This window comes from Rhipicephalus sanguineus, chromosome 5, assembly GCF_013339695.2.
Source record: "Rhipicephalus sanguineus isolate Rsan-2018 chromosome 5, BIME_Rsan_1.4, whole genome shotgun sequence".
NCBI lineage: Eukaryota > Metazoa > Arthropoda > Arachnida > Ixodida > Ixodidae > Rhipicephalus > Rhipicephalus sanguineus.
Window position 1 is genome coordinate 49,593,103 of NC_051180.1, and position 11,092 is coordinate 49,604,194.

The 11,092-nt window shown below is 45.2% G+C and overlaps 1 protein-coding gene across 1 annotated transcript; it reads left to right on the forward strand.

Moving 5' to 3' along the window:
- Positions 1–2,940: 2,940 nt before the first annotated feature.
- Positions 2,941–5,628, forward strand: LOC119393606 (apoptosis-inducing factor 1, mitochondrial). Its single transcript, XM_037660714.2, has one exon. It carries the CDS (start codon positions 3,030–3,032, stop codon positions 4,866–4,868), a length of 1,839 nt encoding a protein of 612 aa, XP_037516642.1. The 5' UTR covers positions 2,941–3,029; the 3' UTR covers positions 4,869–5,628.
- The last annotated feature ends 5,464 nt before the right edge of the window (positions 5,629–11,092 follow it).

An 11,092-nucleotide genomic window follows, 5' to 3' on the forward strand; every position in this document is an offset into this window, starting at 1 on the left:
AGGGGACCCAATTTTTCATTTTCTCTATAAGTAAGTTCTTAAGTTACGCAGGCATGACAGGTCTAAAGCTTTTTTGTCGTGAGGCATCCCCTGCGGCCACCATGTGATGATACCTAACCGTGAAACAAAACTCTATACTTCAAAATCGGCGTTCTTTTTTTGGTCATGTAAGATAGGTATCGATATTGTTGGAATCCTGCCGCTAAATGCCCTTCAGAAACGACCCATACGTTACATATCGGAAAGCTCTTCTCTTAAATGGCAACGTTAGCTGACATTTGGTACGACCTAGACCCCCCCCCCCCTCCCCCGCGCGTTTTTAGCTGCGTTACTGTCCTGGCCCTTGCGGGAGTAAATTTTCGTGAATGCTGCCCGTTAGCTGAGGTGGGTTTGAGACCCCTGGCATAGCGGATAAAGGCGAAAGTTCAAATGTTAACGAATTGGGCACACCAAGCAGGCTGTGCACGTCTATCTCGCGTCACATGACCACTGGGGGCCGTGACGAAGCCACGGAAAAAGAATGTCTATGTATAAGAATTCTATGTAACGAGAGTCCGTGCAGGCCTTTCGTTTTAGTGGAGGGCTGGAAACTTCAAAAATGTTTGCTCGCTTTGGAGCTCTGTGATCGCTCTTGCGATAAGCTACAGGTATATATTTATTATATTACACTGATTACTGCGATTACAGAATAACATTTGCGATATAAAGTCATAATGAATGAAAATAAAGCACAGAATATCGACATGTTAAATATATAAATCTACTTTTAACTCGCCTGTTTAAGATAAATCAAGTAGCCCCATATGCAAGGAACAAAAGAAGTTCAGTACTTGTCTCTAATAAAATTTCTCTAAATAGCTTGCCCCACATAAATAAAGCTTTTTTTTTTTCGAAGGAAAATGTGAAATATACAGATATATGTATGCACAACGTATGTGGAACAAACATGAAGGGGCACTAGAAAGAAAAACAATTTCCCTATTATCAGTAAATTACTCTTTAGCATTTCCTTAATCCCCACACTCGCCGGAACAAGACTCTTGGTAAGTAAGAATACGCGCAAAAAGATAAATGCGGGTGGCGACGCCCCCTTTAAGTTCGAGCAGCAGACACCGCGACATCTTAGATTCTGACGGCGTCGAAAGGGTCCTACGTTGTTCCTAATCAGTAAAAATGAAGTACGTTGACCTCTGAGGGAGCCATAGACTTAACATACCAAGTTTGAGGAAATTTTATAGAGCCAATGTCCCCAAATACGACAAATACAGTTTAAAATCTGTGGCGTCACGCTCGGAGATTTCGGCGCGAAATTTTAAAAATGGAATTTTCACCTCGATTTTCTCGTCTGATAATAAACTTATGATGGTCAAATGAATGACATTCGAGTTTTTAGACTTCACTTTATCAGTCTAAACCAATTCAGTGCTTCACTACGGTGTCCATTTAAGAACCCAACAAAGTCCAAGCCCGGCCCGACTCGAGCCCGCCACCTCAAACCCGGGCCCGGCCCTAAGCCCGGAGCTTCAGGCCCGAGCCCGGCCCGGGCCCGCCGTGAAAACTACTTTACCCGGCCCGGCCCGGCCCGTGGGCCGGGCCGGGCCCGGGTTTCCGGGTAGGCCCGAGCCCGTGCAGTGCTCTACTTCAAACGCCAGATGCTACATTTCAGGTCGAACAATTATTGCGCAGATGATGGATTTCTTAGCGCTGCTGGTAGTCTTAACAATCTGCATCAATTCAAGCGAACACTCACGATGTAACATAAAGCAGGACATACACAGAAATTTTAACGCAACGCACGCTCTCGAGTGCCTCAAGTTTCACCTCACTTAGCGACTTCCCTAGGGAATTTCTGGGTACACGAAGGCGCTAATTTTGCTCGGTGGCACAGGGTAGCCACCATGAAATGTGCTTACACCGCTAACATTGGGCAATGTTTTGGTGGCTTTTTAGTCTCGCGCCGGACCGACAGGCACGTGAAGTTGTTACTTCATCTATTCGATCACGTCCTCACCTAAACAGTATTATATCTTACAGCGTTGTCCCGGGTTTATACACAATTAACACAGAAACTGCAATTTTTAGTCTCAGAGGCCCTGTATCTGCAGGCTTCAGAAACAAGCTGACTTCAAGGTTCAATAACAGATGGCAGTGCAGTATAACAATGTGCCCATTGAGTAGGTTTTTAAAAAAATTCAAACCAAAACCAAACACAAACAGTCTACTTTTTTATGCGTTTCTTTCTCTTTTGATTTTATTCATTCGTTTTTTTTTTAAGTTTATTAAGGTTTTTTGAGATCTCACAGCACGTGTGTTGAAGGTCTTTGAGGCCATTGTGAAGCACTTTCGACGGCTTGTTTTAAAATGCTCTACGCTTGTGTGTCTCAGGCATAGGTGCTGGTGATTGTGCGGATGCAATAAATGTAATTTAAACAATAAAAAGGCAAAGAAGAAGAAAGTTAGATTACATCTGACATTTAAGACATGGCGTCCGTGACGTTAACCTCAAGCCCACAATTTATTTTAGAGCTGGCAGTGCACGAACGCATAACCTTTGAGATTTATAATTGTTGCGCACATGCAAGCGTTTCTGGCACGTGAGGTTTATTGTCACTTACCTATTTCTTGCTGTTAAAATTGTCACTAGGGGTGAGTGACATTGTTCAACCTCCTAATAGATGCAATGCAAAATGGTAATCTCGGAGGCTATTGTTTTGCTGGCAGCAAGCTGCGGAAGTGATTGTTAAAATAGAGATATAGTAATTAAAATTTAGCTGGCCGAAAAATATAGATTTTGCTGTACTAGTTCTCTGTAGAAAGTGAGTGAATCACTTGTCGTCAAATGCCCATTTTTAATTATGTTGTTACAGTGGCATCGGTGGTGGAAATTCTAGAAAACAGTACAGAAGTTCAGCGCGAAATGTATATAGAGTCAGGCAACGCTATCGCTACTTTAAATACAAGATGGCGGCAATGGTGGGTGCGTGATTGTGAAAAGCACGCCTTCGGTGTTTTCAGCGTGTCTTTCGAAAATGTTGTCAAGGCAATTCATATCTGATCCCCGAAAATACTCCGCCCTCTTGCGTTCGCTCACCGGCGTGCGCACAGGAAGGAATAGCTGCTTAAAACAGCCAGGATGTCGACGCTACGGGAGTGGGTCGCACGGCGATGGCAACAAGTCTGTGGTACACAAGCAGATCACGATGGATGATATACCTGGGTTTATAGGACCGTGGGAGGAGAAGTTCGCAGAAACGCAGCGGAGATTCAATCGGCGACTAATCGTAGGAATCGCGTTTTTTACGAGCACGGCCGCGTACGCCTGGTACTCGGGCTCACTCGATTACGTCGATGCACCGCCCATGAAAAATCCGGACTACAAGAAGACCGCCGCTACTACCGCAAAACCGAAATCGCTCGGTGGCACAAAAGTGCAACCAGCCACACATACGAAGCTACCGGAGTCTGTTCCATACCTGCTCGTCGGTGCCGGCACGGCGTCTTTTTCTGCTTTCCGAGCGATCCGCTCTGCCGACCCAACGGCGAAAGTGCTCGTGATCGGCGAAGAGCCTTACAAGCCGTACATGAGGCCGCCCCTCTCGAAGGAACTATGGCTCTCCGACGATGCGCGCAAGACGCTTAGTTTCAAGCAGTGGAACGGCCGCGAGCGCAGCATATTTTTCGAGCACGAGGACTTCTACTGCCCCCCTGACCAGTTGATGGAGCGGGAGACTGGCGGCATCGCAGTCGTAAGCAACTGTCGCGTGGCTCGCATCGACTCCGAGGCCCAGAAAGCGATCCTGGAGGACGGCCGTGAGATTCGCTACGAAAAGTGCCTCATCGCCACTGGCGGTCAGCCCAAGAACCTGCCCGTGTTCGAGAAACCCGAGTTGTCCGGTAAGGTAACGCTGTACCGCACCGTGGACGACTTCAAGGCGTTAGACGAGCTGTCGCGGCGCGCCAAATCAATGGTGATCGTTGGCGGTGGCTTCCTGGGCAGTGAACTGGCCTGTGCCCTCGGTAGACGCGGCATGAAGACGGGTCTCACCGTTTACCAGGTGTTCTCCGAGAAAGGCTGCATGGGCCGCGTGCTTCCGGAGTACCTGTCTCGTTGGACGACGGAGAAAGTGCGCGACGAGGGCGTCCAAGTGATTGGTAGCGCCCGCATCACCGAGGCACAGCCGGGACCTCGCGGCCAAGTGCTGTTAAAGCTTAGTTCGGGCCAAGAGATCGCCACCGACCACGTCGTTGTAGCCGCCGGTCTGGAGCCCAGCACCGAGCTGGCGAAGGCGTCGGGCCTCGAGGTAGACGATAGGATCGGAGGGTTCAAAGCGAACGCCGAGCTAGAGGCTCGCTCGAACCTCTGGGTTGCGGGTGACGCGCTGTCCTTTTACGACACCAAGTTGGGGAGGCGACGCATAGAGCACCACGATCACGCCGTCGTCACGGGCCGTCTTGCCGGCGAGAACATGACGGGCGCCCGCAAACCATACAAGCACCAGTCAATGTTCTGGTCTGACTTGGGACCCGACGTGGGCTACGAGGCGATCGGCATCGTCGAGTCTCACCTGCAGACGGTCGGCGTTTTCGCGCGCCCTACCGAACCGGAGGACGAGGAGACCGTGGAAACTACGCCGGTCGCGACTAACGTGAGCGCCAAGCGTGACGACCTGCCCCGGTCTCCGGGCAACGGTGACGATTACGACAAGGGGGTCGTGTTCTACCTCCGAGACGACGGAGTTGTTGTGGGCATCGTCCTGTGGAATATCTTCAACAGGATGTCGGTGGCGCGCAAGATTATAAACGAGCACAAAGCGTACGAGGACTTCAGTGACCTCGCTAAACTGTTTGACATTTACGGCGAGGATTGAAACCTTTCCCCAGGCACCTGGGAATAGTGTTGTAGTGCCTAAACTGCATACCAGTGCAGTGTTTATGCATAAGCGTTTATTATTTAGGTCGATGTATTCTTTTTTGTTCCTCACATGGAATTGCAAACGTAGGAACTTTCATGTAGCTTATCTATGTTGAGTTTTTATTGTTTATTGCCAAATGTTCTGCTAACTTAGTATTTCGAATGCATTGCCCAGCCCACGTTACCATGCTGCATCAATACTTGCGGGCACTTCGAAAGAGTGGAAGTACGCGTATAACTTAATTTCGTCATTTATTTGTGCATCTATGCTGTGAAGGCTACATTCCGCACAATTGAAGTATCTGTCTTGGTCTTTGTTTTCATGTTCCTTGAGCCACCTGAACGTTAGACAAGTATGCCATAGTCACGCACTTGCCATTACATTTCATGCGCTTAGCCCGGTGGGAGGCAGAGGGCGTACGGGTCACTGCCATGAACAGCCAATTGAGAAAATGGAACGTTCAAAGAGCTACTCGATTTCATTAGTTTGGCTGAGTTGTACGTTGTTATATTGTTTTTTTCATTTGAGAATTTCTGAGACATGCAGGCCTGCTTGTTATGTTTGTACTGCTGTACAGATAAGCTGCAGTGACAATATGCACTGGGTTCGTTAGCATTATATGAGGTACTAAAGATGCTCGCCATCTTGGTTTGTTGTAGAACATTCTACGTCATGCCACATTTTGAATACAATTTTGAGAAAGTATTGTACATGACATCACCGTGCATTGTGTTCCTTCATTTTTCTTTCGCTGTCGTAGGTTGCTGTTGCGCTGGATAATTGCAATGACTTTTTGCTGCACCTCTGATGATGTTAGCGTTGGCAGGGTACTTTAGTAACACCACCTTTCTTTTGTGAAAACTCTTGAATTGAAAAGTGATCCAATACAGTAGAGACAATGCAGCATCGCTCAGAGGTACCATGATACACATTTTTTAGTCAGCTGTGTAACTTTGTACAGTGTAAGCTGTTATGAGCTTGGAACAAGAGCCGATTCTGGTGACGATTCTTGCCACCGCAAAAAGGTGCCAGTGTCAGTCACAGGTGTCATACACGACGAGAAAAAAAGAAACGGGTTTGAAATTGGAATAGAACCCAGGCATGGCATTCAAGTACTCTATCACAGAGCTATGTCAGTGCTTGGAACTTCCTCAGAAAAGCAACCCTCTCTAAGCATCATATTGGGTGAGAAGTCACATTAGGAGATTTAATATTATGTGGCAAAAGCCTAGGATCGCACCAGGCATCACATCATGCGAAGTGCGTAATGGGTGAGTGGTTTAAAGCTGCCCACTTGTTACAAAGGGCTTAGTCATGATTCATTATAATCACCACCAGCCACAGCATAAACGAAGTGTGCAGCTACGTAGGTGCACACATTGCAGTGCAGATGCGTAGTGGGTACTTTGCAGCTGTAGTTGCACCATAGGTGCCCTAAGAATGATCACAACGGGCTCTACGGCCGCTCCTACAGCCTGTGCTGCGACAGTGCTGTGTCTTCTGTGCAGCAGACCTAGCAATCTTGTATGACAGTGGCCCAGGAGAAAAATGAAGTTCACTTATGCAAAGGATATGAACTTTGCGATTAATTAATGTAACAATAAAGCACTGGAAAGGCATGTTTTATTAATATATGTTGAATTCCAATAGCGTAGTCTGAGCAAGATTTCCTGCTCTTTTCGGAGCAAGTTGTTTCAATTACAGAGTGAGGGCCTGAGTCAAGTGCTCCAATGAGAAATACTGAAGCAAAGTATGGGAGTGGGCTAGCTGGTATTCCATGTTTAAAAAGTTCAGCGCAACAAACATACACTGCAGACAAAGAGGCTGCAAGAACTAGTGGATTTGGTGCTTATTACAGCAATACACAAATGTACAGGGTGTTTTATAGAACTAGAACCAAACATTTTTTTTTAAGCAGTTAATAGCAAGTGAATCAAACCAACGACATATGGTTGCCATCATGTGGCACTCATTACAGTATATCTTGTTGTGCTTAATTAGTTAACCTAGATTATTTTTATATTCACTTTAGGGTGAAATGCGTTTCATTACGTTGTAGAGGGTGTTCCAAAACAAACGATCCAATTTTTTGTGGCAACGTACCTGCTGCGCGGTGATTTTTTCTAGCATTAAAGGAAGGCCCGCAAAATATGAAATGAAATCACGTGACTGCGCTTGTGTGCTACTGTACTGCAGGGCTCTCAAACATGCTTCGAGCAAAACAACCGGTGCGCCAACCATGGCGAAATGAGTGGCCGCGGCTCTAGGCATTGGCTTTCCGGTGCATCAGCACTTTTGACAGCCGAACACGGCAAGGAAGCACCCTCGTCCCTGATAAGCGATAGGTTGATGGTTGACAGGCAGGGTGGACTGGAACTCTGTGTCGCCCGTTTCCTTTGAAACGTTTACCTGCGTGAGGACATTGTGGCAGTGGCGAGTTTTTGTGGTAATGGAGGACAACTTGGTTAGATATGCATGCTGGTGATAGATGTTCTCTGGCTTCACAGCACTATGAAGCTGATGAGACACAATTTACTGGCGCTTGGAGCAAACAGCAGTAGCAGATGACCACACACATGGCATCCTGGGTGACCCTGCTTCTGGATCTGCTTCCGCTTTGCTCCAGCAGTGGAGATTGTGTTCTGGTTGTGGATTAGGAGACATTGCTCTAAGTCAGAGCTGAATGCTCACTGACATGGTTCAGACGATTGCTTTGAATCTGCCATTTGAATTCAAATATGGTTCACAAAGGAACACTAAAAGAAAATATTAAGCCACAGTAGGTTGGTAAATTTCATCTAGATATCTATCATCATTTTTTATATGCCACCATAGGACCTTGTTGCACACTAAATTGCCACTAGAAATTTGCCACTAAAAAGCCAATTTTATTTCATTCTGATGCACTGAAGCAGGATAGGTTATACAGATCACTGGATATCCATGCAAGTCAGCCCTCTCTGGCTGACAGCTAAGGGGCATCTAAATTGCATTGTGTGTCTCATAGCAGCTACATTGAGCAGCATGTACTAAGTTTTCTAATAAAGTCTTGCGGCAAGAAAACAAAAGCTAAATGAAGGGCTCCGGCATTGCTGAACCATTCTGCTTAAGAATAGACTTAGTGTTATTGAACAGCTTATCATCATCATGCCAGGAGGTCCTTCGCTTAGTGAAAAGATGGTTCAATTTCATTAGGGCCTCTTTATACTCTCACAGTTGGTTAAAAAGCCTACAAAGGATAGTTTACACGAACTGTTTAGGTGTACTTATGCCTCTCAAAAACTGACGATGAGTTTCATTCCCACTGATCATCCCTGTCAAGTATCGCAGCCGGATACAACTTTAGAAGACAGTGGCATTTCCTCCTCTAAGGCACACAAGCCTGCACCAATGGGAGTGCACTCTGTACACGTTTTATGAGAGGGACGTACAGTGACCCTACTATTATAGTGTTGCCAAAAAACTCGAGTGAGACTATTTCTTTAGTCACAAAAGCAGTCTGCTGGTGCACTTCGGTCATCTGGGCGGGCCCTCTCCTACCTTCTGGTGCTGTACCCGACTGTAGACGTCTCATGCATATACATGTCCGGCATTAGTGCAATAAATGTTGTCATGTTTACTTTACCTAATGTTTTACCAGGCACAATTCATAATTTCATGTCTACTTTAAATATTTTATACTTGCAAGCTATATAAACTGTTTGGTTGGGTCAAACAGGACTTTGTTGAATTCATTGAGTTTCAAATATTTGTACAACTCTTCTAGGTCACTCATTTCGTTCCTCAAAGCTTTATTACTGAAAAGAAGTTAGTGCACAGAAAAACAAACATTGCAACATCTACTAGAAAACAATCTATAGCATCTATAGCATCAGTGCAGATATACTTAGGCAATACTACCTTTTTTTTTTTTTTGCTCAGTGGTCAAGGGCACATTTTATCAGTCAGTTTTGTGTAAGGCTGCCTTTCCCTGTGGTTCCAGCAGCAGTGGCTCTTGATGTATCAGTAAAGCTTGCAACCTTGCACTCAGTCAAATGGGTGAATCTTGTGCTTTGGTGCCAATGGCATAAAAACACTGGCCTAAAAGTGCCACAAGCTGCTCTCAAACTACTCACCACAAACTTAGAACAGCAATTATAACAACTATGTTTTAGGCCCACTTTTTTTCAATATGTCAACCACTTCATCAATTGGGGCATGTGGCTTCTCTGTTGTGCCTCTTTACTGAACACACAACGGCCGATACATTTCTAAAATGATAAAGTGCAGGGAAATAGTTCATTTTGGTGCACTATAGATCTGTTGTTCTCAACCTTACCTATCATAGACACTGTTTCTGTGCCCTCAAAACATCAGCGTAGCTTTCGTGGTGAACAGTAGTACCATATTAATGCTAAAATGGATGCTTGGGTGATTTTGTTCATCAAAGAAGCTTTGCTTATATGTACTTAAGAAAGGTTGAACAGTGCGAAAAAGATAAAACAAGTAGAAAGACACACAGACACAGTGCTGTGTCGGTGCATCTTTGTGTGTGTTCCGTCTTTTTTGCATTGTTTAATCTATACCAGAGCACCAAACATAAGAACACAGAAACCAGAGGAGCACTCCTTTCAGAGCGGGGGCACCGGTTCACAAGTCTTGAAAGTGTGTTTGACAGTATAAGCATAGTTGCAGTAAAGACATGTTAATGGTTCTCTTGTCCAGTCATATGGTGATGCTGAATACTATTGCGACAGAAGTTATACAGGCACTTCATTCATGCTTGTGATTTTCGTGCCATGTCTTTGTTCACTGTCTCATCTTAGGGAAGAAAAAGAAAACACTAAAGGTGCGCGAATAGTGAAATTTTGTCTCGAATCGAATAGTGCCGAATAGTAGCCAAAAACATCGAATATCGAATACTAAAGTTTTTTTTTTTTTTTTTGAGAATTGAAAGAAAGAACGAAGAAACGAAATCTGCTTATGTCCTCGAGCACATAACACAGTGAGTGACTGCTGCCGACAGATACAAAACTGTGATGCAGAAGCACAATCTGTTGCACAGCACGTGGCTACGGGCTCTCTCGCCGTGATGTTATGGCATTTCCTGCAGTTGAAAACATGCGCTCACTGGGCACCTCAGTAGCAAGGGCGGGAAAGTATCGCAAAGAAATTTTGGCGATACCTGGATAAAGTGCAGCTCCATCCTCTTTCACAGTATTTCAAAGGATCATTCTTTCTTGGGATCAGGGGCTCATTGAAGCATTTCTGAGTCTCTTGACTATAAGGCCTTTATGTGTGGAAATGACATAATCTCCTTGAAAATAAACAAACGCTCACTTTTGAACTAGGATATCGGTGTAAGTTTTAACGGAAGGACTGTAACGATCTTAGCGTTAGTTTTAGCCACCCACCCTAACTAAGCTGCACCACTGGCCTTTGTCGCGGTTTAGAAATTCGTCCTGTCAGATTATTCGAAACTTCGAATAGTTGCTATTCGAAAGTCGAGTCGAAATTCGATTAGGTATTATTCGATTCGAATTCGAAAGTCAAATATTCGCACACCCCTAGAAAACGCAGAACTGAAATATTGTGCACACCAAATGTAGTGTTCCTCTGTAGCACCAGACGTTCTATACCAGAGCACCAAACATAAGAATACAGAAACCAGAGGAGCACTCCTTTCAGAGTGGGGGCACCGCTTCACAAGTCTTGAAAGTGTGTTTGACAGTATAAGCATAGTTGCAGTAAAGACATGTTAATGGGTCTCTTGTCCAGTCATATGGTGATGCTGAACACTACCCTTTGGGGATTGAAACAACAGAAAGTTGAGCCAGTTGGCAGGGATTTGTCAATGAAGAAAGTAAGGAAACGTAAGCACGAGCACAAAAGAAGAGAAACAGGCAACACGCACATCGACTATCAACTGAGAGGTGGCACTGGGGCAAAAAAAAGAGGGGTGGACACAAAACTTACCTGCATATGCTCAGTAACGGCAGTGCCATCGGTCAGCCTGTAATTTTTCCGGGTCTATGTGCTGGGTAAGTACCAGGTAATTTTAGGCTGTCTCGTGCATGCACTCTCTTCTTCTCTTCTTGTTTTTGTTGCTTTCTCTAACCCTATTCAGTATTGATGAATTGATAGACTTTATTCAGTGTCCAGAAACAGCACTACTGAAATACAACATTGATATGCCAAGC

What these genes read in the sequence shown, in the direction of transcription:
- LOC119393606 (XM_037660714.2), top strand. Translation starts at nt 3,030, where the DNA reads ATGTTGTCAAGGCAATTCATATCTGATCCCCGAAAATACTCCGCCCTC.